General features: G+C 35.9%; 1 protein-coding gene and 1 pseudogene across 5 annotated transcripts in view; one reads left to right on the plus strand and one right to left on the minus strand.

Moving 5' to 3' along the window:
• BBS4 (Bardet-Biedl syndrome 4) overlaps positions 1-4,140 on the minus strand; it is a 58,445-nt gene extending 54,305 nt beyond the window's left edge. For 3 of the 5 annotated variants that reach the window (XM_023521816.1, XM_023521812.1, XM_023521811.1), the window contains exon 1: positions 4,076-4,115. In XM_023521816.1, coding sequence (XP_023377584.1) covers positions 4,076-4,099 — 24 coding nt within the window. In that variant the 5' untranslated portion in view covers positions 4,100-4,115. Of the gene's footprint in view, positions 1-4,075 lie in introns of all 5 variants that reach the window. The other 2 variants (XM_011375553.2, XM_011375543.2) reach the window with 1 other exon arrangement.
• On the plus strand, positions 1,539-1,657 carry LOC111731098 (annotated as a pseudogene).
• Positions 4,141-13,327: the final 9,187 nt, after the last annotated feature.

The raw sequence follows: 13,327 nt of genomic DNA on the forward strand, positions 1-13,327 counted from the left end.
AAAAAAAAAAAAGAAAAAAAAAGAAGGGGATGGAGTTGGAGGTGACGGATGTGATAATTATATTGATGGTGGGAATCCTTTCACAATGTATATGTATATCAAATCATCACATATACTTTAAATACCTTACAATATTATTTGTCAATAATACCTCAATAAAGCTAAAAAAAACACACACACACACAAAACAAAAACAAAAAACCAAATCTCTATCTAGTAGATTGGATAAATTAACTAGTATTTTCCTATAATGGGATATGATACATCATTGAAAAATGAACAAACTAAACATTAGTTTTTTAAAAACCAATATATTATTTAGGGGTATTAGATATGGTAAAACTTTAAAGAAAAGTAAAAGAATAGCTTAAAATTGAGGAAGATTACTTCTGATGGGGAAGGAGGAAAATGCAGCAGGAAAGATATAGTTAGGAGGTTTCAAAGTTATTGTTCATGACCCATTTTCTAATCTGTGAAGTAAGAACACAAGTTTCCATTATATTGTTCTTATAAATCTACATATTACCTTTTATTCATTCTTTTAGAGGTAAGACATTTCATAACAACAAAAATCAATCAATCCTTGTTCTCTTAGCTATTTTATTGTCTTGATTTACCAAACGCAGGAAACTTAATAAAACAACCCATTTAAAAATGGGCAAAAGATTTGTAGAGACACCTCAGCTTAATTATACACAAGTACCATTACTGATGAATAAGCACATTAAAAAATACTCAGTATCATTATTCATTGGGAAAATACAAAAAATAAAACCAAAATAACCATTAGTACACATCCACTACAATGGCTGAAATAAAAAAGACAATAGCAACTGTTGACAAAGATGTGAAAAAACTGAAACCCTCATGCATTGCTCATGGGAATGCGAATGGCATACAGCAACCTTAGAAAACGGTTTGGCAGGATTTTTAAAAAACTTACACTTACCATACAACCCAGCAATTCCACTCCTATAGAAATGAAAACACATCCATGCATAAACTTGTATGCCAATATTCATAACATTATTCATAACAGCCAAAACCAGAAAACAATCAATTGATGGATAAACGAAATGTGTGTATTCATACAATGGAATACTGCTTAGAAATAAAAAAGAACTACTGTTACATCTAACAACATGGATGAAGCTCAGAAAACATGCTAAATAAAAGACACAGAAGACTACATATTATACAATTCCATTATGGAATGGAATTGCTAAAAAAGGCAAAACTATGGAGACAGAAAGCAGATCAACAGTGGACTGGAGTTATCAGTAGGTACTGGCTACAAATGAACAGAGAGAACTGTTTAGAATGATGGGACATAAGTTGTAGTGATGGCTGTGCAACTATATAAAGTTACCAAAATTAAACTACATACTTAAAATGGGTAAATTTTATGGTAGTATATATATTATACTACAACAAAGCTATTTTTTTAAATGCTAGAAAAACTATTGATTTTTGATCTGTGATTTTTAACTTTAGGGAACACAATAAGGAATCTTAAAGGTTCAAAAAGTATCTTCATAGTCTACAGCCATGCCATCCTGAACTTGTCCGATCTTGTCCGATCTCGGAAACTAAGCAAGGTCGGGCCTGGTTAGTACTTGGATGGGAGACCACCTAGGAAGATCAGGTGCTGTAGGCATTTTTTTAAAAAAAGCATCTTCATAAAGCAGCAACACTTCTTCCTACACGAAGGAGAATTAAAATTAACTACATTTTTTTGATAGGTCTCTCAAAAGACTTCTGAACATTCTGAGATGGAAAGGATTCTATTAGACCACTTCATCTCATTTATATCTGGGATGAATGCAGAGTGTAGAATAAGGTGTGTTTTTTTTTGTTGTTGTTCTTTCTTCATTTTTACCTAGTTCTGTGATTGTTTATGCACCTAACAAATATTCATGTAACGCCTGACATATGCTAGGCACTCTATCTGAACCAAATCAATTAGTGCAGTAGTAATTTTTGGTTTATGTTCTAAAAGATTTAAACTTTACTGGGAGAGTTGTTTATACAAATACATCAAATAATAGGGCTACAAAAAATTTATAAGTATAAATCATAAAAACCAGAGCTATTTGCTGTTTTTAAAAGATATGTAAACCATTTATTATATATTCTTAAATAAAATATAAGTATCATTCCCCATTTTTCCTAAGGAACTAGTAATAATCCTAAATAGTTCGGGTAGCACATTAGAATGTCCGTATGTTCTACAATGAGCTGGTTTCACTTCATTTTGATGGAATGTCTCCTGGCCTCAAGACCTTTACTGCAGCATAGACTTTCACTTATGCATTTGTTCAAAGTTCTCTCTGTGAGTTTTAAGTCTTTGTTTCTCTACATCTATATACCCGTATCTACAGATAGGGGTTTTTTGTGTCACGAAATTAAGATCACATTATACCCCACTCCACATCTAGCTATTATTTAAATATATACCATGGAAGTCAATAGATATAGTGCAAACATTCTTTTTAATGGCTGCATAATATTCCTACATATGTAAATATCAGAAGTTATCCATTATCCTACTATTGGGCATTCACTCTGTTTCCAGCTTTTCTGCCACAATAAACAGTATTGCAGTACTACCCTTGTACTATATGCTTCTATTTTGCTTTTATTTTGATAGGATTAGGAGTAGGACTGTTGGGTCATTTTATTACAAGACACCAGATCATTCCCAAAAAGGACAGAAATTCAAATTTCCATGCAGTGGTAACTTTAAAAGATAAAATTACTATAAATGTAACACTGTTAGCAATAAACTTGATAATAATAAAAATAATTAAACTTCAGGCTCCAGTGCTAAAGTCATATCAAAACAAGAAAGCCATTCTCTTTAAAATACTATTAGAGATTCAAAAGCACAGGACAATTCTGCCATCAGAGAAATCAAGTTCACATTCTATTCATGAACACCTAGCTATACCGGCAATGAGCACTAAAGAGTAAGCTATATCTGAATCAATGTCATCTCACCATAATACCTTACATTTAAGATTATGTAGGTGGAGTATTTTATTCTGTATGTTTCCAATATCTAAAACCTAGTCACTAATTATACTATTTAATTTTTTTTTAATTCACAGCTTAAAAAAAACTTTGCATTGGGCCTGCTGCTCTGTACTCAGTTTCCCGATTACACTAAAATAATGTGATTGCTCTGCAAATACAAGAGAACAGAAAACAAACAGGCCCCCTGAAAGATAACATTCACCGTGCTCCTTAACAGCCAAAAGTAAGTTGTAAAACAATCAGCAAAAGACTATTTTGTGTCCTATGTTTTTCAGGGTGTTTTTCAGAAGGCAATGCATTCCGCATAAAGTCTTTCTAACAAATGCGCAGAACAATACTAAAATAAGGTAAAGTCTCACACTTGGAACTTTATACAAGTTATATCCAATTATTAATATACGCCTCAAAAATAACTACTAGTGGGTCTTCCCGAATTCACTTGGGAGACTTTGTAATTGCAAATCTGTGGAATTTAATCAACGCTTAACTCAGACCAGCTGAATCACTAGAGACCTTCCCTAAACTTAATCACAACAGAGAAAACATAGTCCCGCCCCACCAGCAGAAAGTAGTGACGCTGAAAGCTCCCCGGCTTGGTCCTATTCAATTCCTAATCCAGATTAACAGGATCTCTCTACACAAGTGCTTTTCCAAACACAATGAGAAAAAGTGGGTCTAGGAAAAGTGCTATTTATGATGAAAATCTCCCGTTCCCGTAGAGCGCACACCAAGAGGGACCAGAGTCCTAGCACAGGCCCAGCGCTGCAAAGAATTCAGCCCTCCTCCGAGCGGACCCGGTCCCTGGGGTGGACCGTGTTTTCCCGCCCACTCCGAACCGCTCGACCCGGCTTCGCACTTTTCCAAGGGCAGCTGCGTAGGACAGAAGCCTCCAGCCGGCTTACCAGCCTGCCCTGCCTCTCTGCTCTGCTCTGCTCTGCTCTGCTCCGCTCCGCTCCGCTCCGCCCCGCGGGGTCCTGCCTGGTCCAGCCTGGTCCAGCCTGGCGCTGGGGCCAGGACACTAAACAATGTCTCCGCTTACCCTCTGAAGTCTCTCCTCAGCCATCTTAGCTCCGCCCACTGTGGCGCGGCCGGAAGTCAGCCGTTTCCCAGGCGACCAGGCAAACGGAAGTGGCAGGTCTGGGGAAGTGGGGAGGGGCCTGCGCAGGGAAGGCGGTAGGTAGAGCTGCAGGAGCGTTTGTTACCCAGTGCCTTCCCTGGACCAGGGTCTTCATTCAGCTGGGGAAATATTAGGCGCTGCCCCACACATGGTTTAGTTCTAAAGGAGCTGCCGAGGGAATGCACAGCCAGTCTTTCCTTTTATCCCGAGCAATCCCTACCACCCGAGGTCAGAGCGCTGCTGGGTAAACCCCTGACTGTGCTGGCTGGAAGGACTAGCCACACCTGGGACTGTAGTGCAGTCCTCCAGGTTACATGACCTACCCTGCCTGGCCTGCTCCCACACCACTCTGTGTTTATAGTCATGTGCAGCATAATGACCTTTTGGTCCATGAGGGACTGTGCGTGCAATAGTGGTCCTTTAAGATTATAATGGAGCTGAAAAATTCCTATTGCTTAGTGCCATCGTAGCTGTCCCAACATCATAATGCAACGCATTAGTCACATGTTTGTGGTGATGCTGGGGTAAACCTGTGCTGCTGTCAGTTTTATAAAACTATAGCCTATATAATTATGTATAGTACATAATACTTGATAATAATGACAACTGTTGCTGATTCATGTATTTACTGTAGTTTTTATTGTTAGAGTGTACTCTTTCTACTTACAAAAAAAGTTTGCTATAAAACAGTGTGCCATGTTACACCGGCAGCAGCCTCATACATCTCGTATTTACTGTGATTCTTGATTGCATCATTTTCTCTTGTGCTTGATTTAATTTTGTGTCCTTTTTATTAAATTTAGTGCCGCCTAAGTATACAGTATATAAAGTCTATAGCAGTGTACAGTAATGTTCTAGGCCTTTGCATTCACTCACCCAGAGCAACTTCCAGTCCTGCAAGCTCCATACATGTAGGTGCCCTATACTGGCATACCATTTTTTTATCTTTTATATCATTTTTACTGTAACTTTTCTACATTTAGATGTATTTAGATACACAAAAACCATTGAGTTATAATTGCCTACAGTATTCAGGAGAGTAACATACTATCTAGACTTGTAGCCTAGGAGCAATAAGCTATAGCGTAGGTGTGTAGTAGACTATCCTATCTAGTTGTGTGTAAGTGCATTCTATGATGTTCGCACAATGAAAAATTCGCCTAATGATGGTTTTCTCAGAACTATATCATTACGCAATGCGTGGCTGTATTTCAGTCCTTCTTGCAGGAGTCCCCGGTCTCCAAGCCCAAGCCCTATAGCAGAGAACCTCATTCTCACCTTACATAAAAACCTCCTAATTTTTTGGCTGTCACTATCCAATTGAGATACTCATTTCATCAGCCTTCCATTCTTGTTCACACCAGAGTTTGCAAACCCACTCCTGGTGGGCTGCGTTTAAGTGCAGTCTTGTTTTGACTGGAAATATTTTTAAATGTGGATGAAAAGGGAGTTCTACAGAAAGTAACCTCACAGGGTGATATGATCATAAATTCCTAACTGGGCAGGTCATGATGGGTAGTCACACCCCAGGCATAGAAATTTTTTGGGAAAAGGTTTATCTTTGCCCTAACAAGTCCTGTCCATTGTTTCTGTGCACCTAGGTTAAAACATCTTTGAAATGCCTCTTTTTAGACCTCTCAGAAGAATAATTGCCCTCAAGAGAGTACATAATCTTGTTAACTATCCTGTAATCCGATCCCACCTTGCTTTCTCCCACCTTTATGTAATCTTCTGTAGTTGCTTTAATTCCAAATGCATAAAATAAGCTGCAAACTGTCAAACTGAGAATTTTCTCAGTCTGTTAAGATCTTGTTTCCAGGCGTATCCTCTGTTTGGCTCAAATAAATTTTTATAAAAATTCTCTACAACTTTGGATGTTCTTACATCAACAAAAATCAGATTTCACAAGAAAGCCAGAAACAGCCTCAGGAAAATAAAAATCCTATAATGGGCCTGCACTTCTCCAACGCAGTGAAATAGATCTGAAAACACCGTGACTGTAGATAGGTGTTAATTCATCTTTTTGCCAGTCCTCACTTTCCAGCACATTTCAGCCATTTTACATTACCTATCTGGTCCCTGGTGTGGTGAATTAAATTCTTGGTCTTTCCACTGGATGATCATGGATATGTGTGGATTTTGGAGTCAAACATGAGTTCTGGACCTGACTGCTGTAGGACATGAGCTAGTCATTTTTTGAGTATCATTCATCTCAGTACTAGGAACTATGTATTGGACCTACATAACAGGAACCCTGAACCTGGAGGACCAGCCTTAGAGAGTAGCAAGGGAATCAGACATTAAATAATAACATAAGCAAAGTTTATGAAGAAACGGTTCACTAAATAAAAACTACAAATGGTTGTTAAACATATGAAATAGAACTTTGCAAGAAGAAAAAAACATGCAAATTAAGGTTTCCAAGAGATACTTTCAATCTCTTACATTGGCAAAGAACAAACATTTTCACTGACACAGTTGCAAGGAAACATGTATTCTCTTCTGCGGCTAGTGGGAACGTAAGTGGTACAACCTCCCCTGAATGCAGTTTGGCAATAACTACCAAAATTAAAAATGCACATAACCTTTAACTCAATTAGTTCAATTCTAGGAATTTATTCTATAGGTATAAACGTGAGAAATGACTTTACATACAAAGTTATTCAGTGCAGCATTGTTTACAATAACCAAAGCATGAAAACAATCTAAATGCCCAATAATTGACATTAAATAAATTATCATGAGCCCATACAATATGGTACATGAAAAAGAAAGAGGCAACTATTTACATATTGATATAGAATTGTCAAGACATATTATTAAGAGATAAAAACAAAGAGCAGAAAAATGTATGTAGTATCTGTGTTAATAAAAGAGAAGGCAAAAATAAAGAGGAATATTAGGTACATAATTACTTATATACTTAGAAAATATCTCTGGAAGGATATTCAGAGCTAAAAGTGGTTACTTGTAAGGAGAATTGGTTAGTTAGTTGAAGGACAGGGAAGGAAAGAGACTTTTTACTCTATACTTTGTGTGCAATTTGAATTTTATACCATATGTATATATTACCTATTCCAGTAATAGAGGAAAATAAATAAGAACAACATAACTATATAACTAGAATTGTGGTAAATACAAAGGAGAAATATAGAGTAGTAAGAGCAAATAACAGGGAGATCTGCTCTAGAATCGTTAGGAGAGGGAAGTTCCCCCAGGTAAGAGATGCTTAAAATGAGACCTAAAGGATAAGGCATTAGCTTGGGGAAGAGGAATGAGGAAGTGAGCAGGACAGGGAATAATTCTAAGGCAAAGGGAGAGCTTGTACAAAAGCTCTGAGGATGGAAAAGGTTTGGCTGGTTTGCAACACAGAAAGACCAGTGTGGCTGGAAAGAGGTATGGGGAAGAATGTTGGTTGCAATAGGTGGAGAGGTTGGAGAGACTGGTAGTGCAGATCTACAGAGGCCATGTGAGAGATTTTAGTCTAAGGACATTGAGAAGGGATTAGAGAGTTTTGAGCAAGGAATGACATAGTCAGAATGAACATTTAAGGAGTTCATGTTAAATAATGAGTAGAGAATGCATTGAGAGTAGGACAAGAATTGATAATCTAGGAGGGACTAAAGGATACTGAGAACAAGAAATAATGAAGTAGTTCATTTGGACTAGAGTGATGGGAAAAAGAAAAAGTGAAAGGATTCTCAAGAAATTTAGGAATAAAACAAACCTCCTGTGGTGAAGCATTAGATATGGGGAAATAAGGGAAAAGGAAATAGTTATAACTAGATTTCTAACTTTAAAAGCAATAGGATGCTAAATGGAATGCTACGATAAAACTAGGCTTTTGAATACACAACTTTAATAAATTAAACGTTAATTTTTAAAGGCCAAAAATATCACAAGTGGATGAATAGCATAATTACTGAAATGTGGAGCCTTAGGGAAGATGTTGGTGGAAAGCTTATGAGCATGCTACCCACTATATAAAACCTCCCTGAAAGGGGTCTTGTGAGGAGTAAATAACATTCATTATGCCTATGTTATTAAATAGAAGCTATTCTTCTATTATTATTATTATTATTATTATTATTATTATTATTATTATTATTGTTTTAGTCTCTTAAATTATTACCATATCTTTTAAATCTCTTATTTGACCCCAGATTTTAAGAGAAAGATAGGAGTACTTTCTGTGCAAGGGCTTTTTTCATAAGAAAGCAGGTTGGTTTCTCAAACTGCAATAACCAATGTGCTTTAATTAGATAGGTAATTAGAAAAATCTCAAAAAACATTATATCTGCACAGGAAAATCTAAAAGTCATATAGACAGTGTTTTTTGTGTGACACAAGTCTTCATTTCCCATATAAAACCGCCTTGGAAGTGACCTTGCTTATCAGGATCATTCAAGTCATACATCTGGGTAAGGCATTCCAAACAAAATGGCATGTCTTTTTTTCCCAACAATAGCAGGAACTGAGAAAGCAGAAATTGGACATTAGTAACTTAACACCCCCAATACATGTATAAAGGATTTACAATTGATTCCCAACATTTTAAACATTTTAATATGTCATTCCTACTCTGATAGGGTATACAGTCAGCTTCGCAACAGCAGATTGTAACCTGCCAGGAAACTCTCTAGCACCTTATGCCTCTTTTGCAGTGTCTGATCCCTCCAACACACACCAAAACCATATCACCAACTCCTGAGAGCCCAACAAACACCTTGAGAAACACTTTAAAGATAATATTAAGCTCTAGGGGTCTTCATGAAGCATTTAAAATAAGCCCATTCCTGGTACCACAGATATACTCAACAGTGCATGTGAGCAAAGGCATATATATATACTGCATTGTTTGTAAGCAAAAATGCTGAAAACAACCCAAATGTCTATCACCAGAAATTGCTTAAATAAACCAAAGTACATCTATACTAAGACATATTTTGTAGTCTTTAAAAGACTTTTCAAGATAGTAAAATAGTTACATGAGAAAAGCAAAGTGTAGAAAATATGCTTCCATTTGTGTTAAAAAATGAAGAGGTAGTCATGTTTGAAAAATAAAATTTTGAGAAGGACTCACAAGAAGCTGATGATGATGTTTGTCTCTGTAGAGGGAGTAGGGAAGACTAGGGGACATAGAATGAGATGGTGACTTGCTTTCCACTGCTTAACATACTATAAAATTTAACATTTTGTTATCCATTTATTTTTAATTTAAAAAACTAATTAATAAAATACGTAAATGAAACCATTTTAAAACTCCCATTCCTAGTATTCACTTCTGATTCGGATGTAGAAAAGGATAAAACTCCTACTATAGTGAACAAAGAAAGAAAAGGTTAGATGAGCTAGAAAATCAAAAATATTTTTAACTCATTAGAAAGCTGAGGACATAAAGAAACCTAAATGAACCAATCTCCAGAAAGTGCTAGGTCCTTCATAGGACAGAAGAGACCCATGGCTGCTCATAGTTCTAGCTGAACTGTGCTAGGAAGAGGAACCCACCATAGGGGACTAAAGAGAAACCAGTTGATATTTAACAAAATTTTAACAACCTCATAAAGCCAACATGACATTAGAATCTAGAAGATCCAAATTCACAGAAAAAGCCTGCATCCACCCACCAAACTTACCTCCTGGATTACAACCAAATACAGAGAAGATCCAAAGTGGGAGGGAGTGGGTAATAAAAGAGCTGAGACATATCACCCCTGCCACTGAGGTAAGTAGAACCTTTCTCAAGTGCAAGATGCCCTTTCAAAATCAGTGGGCAAGGCAGGAATGCTGATAAATCCATCGGAGGCACTCTTGAAGGCTAAAAGTGGGGCAGGAGAGCCAGTAGACCCATCCCCTAGGCATTGTGGGCATTCATCTTCAAAAGACTAAAAGCACATGCAAGAGCTGAGAGAAATACTTTCTCATCCTTTATCCCACTGACCAAAAAAACTAGCAGCTAGGCTATAAAGCAGAGAGAGCTCTCCCACATTTCCAAAAGCTGACAGTTTGGCTATGAAGCAAAGTCCTATCTCTGAAGTCTTGCCAATGTCCCAAACCCAGGCCCTACTGAAGGGAAATTTCTGTCTTCAAAATATTTGAAGCTACTGGTGAACCGAATCAAACTAAAACTGAAGTAAAGCTCAATCTTGCTCAAATATACATCGGATTGACTGAGTCACTACTCAAGCGGCTGAAAGAAATATGGGCATGCCTCATTTTGAAGGTAAGTAATATTTACTTGGGTTTCTCCTGTTTGTTTGTTTTTTTATACAAAATGTCCAGCATACAATTAAATATATAAGACATATGCAAAAACAAGAAAATGATATCCATGGTAAAAGAGGAATGGCTCAATAGAAGCAGAACTAGAGATGACCCAGATGATGACTGAATTATCAGTTGGGATTTTTAAAATAACTAATTAAAATCTTTAAAATATTTAGTGGAAAATGTGGACAACATGCATGAAGAAATAGTAACTCTTAGCAGAAACATATTAACTACACAAACATAATGAAATGCTAGAAATGAAAAATTTAGTATCAGAAATAGTTCATTGGATGGGTTTAACAGGAAAGTATCACAGAACTTGAACACAGCTAAATGGAAAGTATCCAAATTGAAAATAAAAAAAAAGAATGGGGGAAATCATCTGAGATCTGTCAAATAATATCAGATTATCTAATATACATGTAATTGGAGTCACAGAAGGAGAGGAGAGGTGAGAGAGTATGAAACAAAAGAAATATTTGAAGAGAAAATGGCCAGGAAATATCCAATATTAATGAAAGACATCAACACAAATCCACGAGGTTCAGTAAACTCCACACAAAGGAAAGTATACCTAGACATGTCATAGTCAACCTGCTGAAAATGAAAGGGACAGATGTGACCATGGGGAGGAATAAAAAACACATTATAGACAGGTAAACAAATAAAAATGGATGCCTTTTCACCAGAAACACATGAGACCTGAGGACAAAGAAATCACTTCTTTAAAGTAATGAAAGGTTAACATAGAATTCTATATCCAACTAAAATAACCCTCAAAAATAAAAATATGTTCTCTGACAGATACAAGCTGAGAGAATTCATCTTTAGAAAAACTGCAATAGAAGAAATGTTAAAAGAATTTCTTTATTTTGAAGTGAATTTATACCAGATGGAAACTTAGATTAGCTGAAAAAATGTGAAAAGCAGTGATAATGAAGTATTGTGGGGAACAGAATAGAGAGTCTAGGAATAACTACATATACATATATGATCATCTGATTTTTAACCAAGACGCTAGCAAATCTAATGGTGAAGGACACTCTTTATAAACAAATGTTGCTGGAACAACTGGATATCCATGTCGAAATAAAATAAACCTCATTCTATACACCAACATTAACTTGAGATGGATCATAAACCTAATTGTAAAACTTTAAACCATAGATGTGAAACCTAAAACCACTGAGATAAATCATAGGCCATGTATAATCCATTATAGTCATAAAACCCCAAACCATAAAACTTCTAGAAGAAAATATGTTCTTTGTGACCTTGGGGTCATAAATCTATAAAAGGAAAAATTGATAAGGCGGGCTTTATCAAAATAAAGATTTCTGCTTGTCATAAGATCCTAATAAGAAAGTGAATAGATAACCTATAGTCTACCAAAAAGAAAATCACAGCACATATATTTGTCAAAGGACATGTATCCAGAATTCATGGAATAATAACCACAATATAAAAGATAATTCAATTTTAAATTTGAAAAAGACATGAAAGACACATCATAAAAGATACACAAATGTAAGATAAGCATATGAAGTGTTCAACATCATTAATCGTCAGGGAAATGTAATGTAAATTAAAATTACAATTATTTCATACCCACAAAAATGACTAATATAAAAAACACTGACAACAGTAAATGTTGACAAAGATGTGAAGCAACTAGAACTCTCATAACATTATTGGTGGGAGTACAAAATGGTAAAACCATTTTGGAGGACAGGAGGGCAGTTTCTTAAAAAGTTACCATATGACTCAGCAATTTTCTACTCTTAGGTATTTATCTAAGAGTAATTAAAACATGTATCCACACACACACAAAAATGTTATATAAGAATTTATATAGCAGCCTTATTCATAATTGCCCCAAACTAGAAGCAACCTAAAAGTCCATCAATAGGAGAATGGATAAACAAATTGTGCTATACTTATAGAAGGAAATACTACTCAGCAATAAAGAATAATTTACCAATACATACAATGTGGATGTCTTTAAAGCATTTTAAGTGAAAGAAGCCGGATACAAGAGTACATATTATATGATTCCATTTAGATGAAGTCCCAAAGCAGGCAAAATAAATCTTTAGTAATAAAAATCAGCAAATGCATTGGAGGAGGGATGATTTCAAAGATGCATGAGAGAATTTCCTGGGTTAATGGTAATGTTCTTTATCAACTTTTGGGTGGTTATTACAAGGTGTATATAATCATCAAAACACCAAACTGAATGCTTAAGATGTGTGCATTTCATAATATATGTATTGATTTTTACATATCAATTTAAAATAAAGGTGAGTGGAGGATTTCTATTTCAGGAGCATCTGTCCCCAACCCTCTACTGATCTCTTCAGTGTGATCTTTGGGCTCTAATCTGTTCAGGGCTAGGACCATGATTATGGAATTTATTTTAAAATGCATACAATCTAGTGTCCCAAGGAAATAGCATTTAGAAATCTGTGAAGTCATTTTACTTCCATTGGTTAGTGAGCAACACATTTGACCATCGTAAGGCACCGACTTGTACTAATGCGGTTTTAACATGAATAGATTGTACAATACTTAACCTACTCTATTGTAAGCTAGTCAAAATAACAGAATAAAAATGAATTCTTCAAAGGCATATAGAACACTATCACTCTTCATTAAACCCATTCTCTGGTATTTGCTGCCATGACCTTTACTATGCTCCAACACAGTCACTGTATTTTGGAATACAAAAATCATTTCCTATCCAAAGCAGGCATCTCTTCCAGAACAGGTGGATGCTTAGGTCATGCCTCCTCCTTTGTTAGGAAACACTTTACTATTTGCCCTAGTTATATAGAGGTGGACCACAAGTCAGGGTTATCTGGTAGGAATTTATTAACAAGCAAACTTTGTCCATGCCAGGAAGAC

The sequence above is a fragment of the Pteropus vampyrus genome, unplaced genomic scaffold, assembly GCF_000151845.1.
Source record: "Pteropus vampyrus isolate Shadow unplaced genomic scaffold, Pvam_2.0 Scaffold10, whole genome shotgun sequence".
Classification (NCBI taxonomy): domain Eukaryota; kingdom Metazoa; phylum Chordata; class Mammalia; order Chiroptera; family Pteropodidae; genus Pteropus; species Pteropus vampyrus.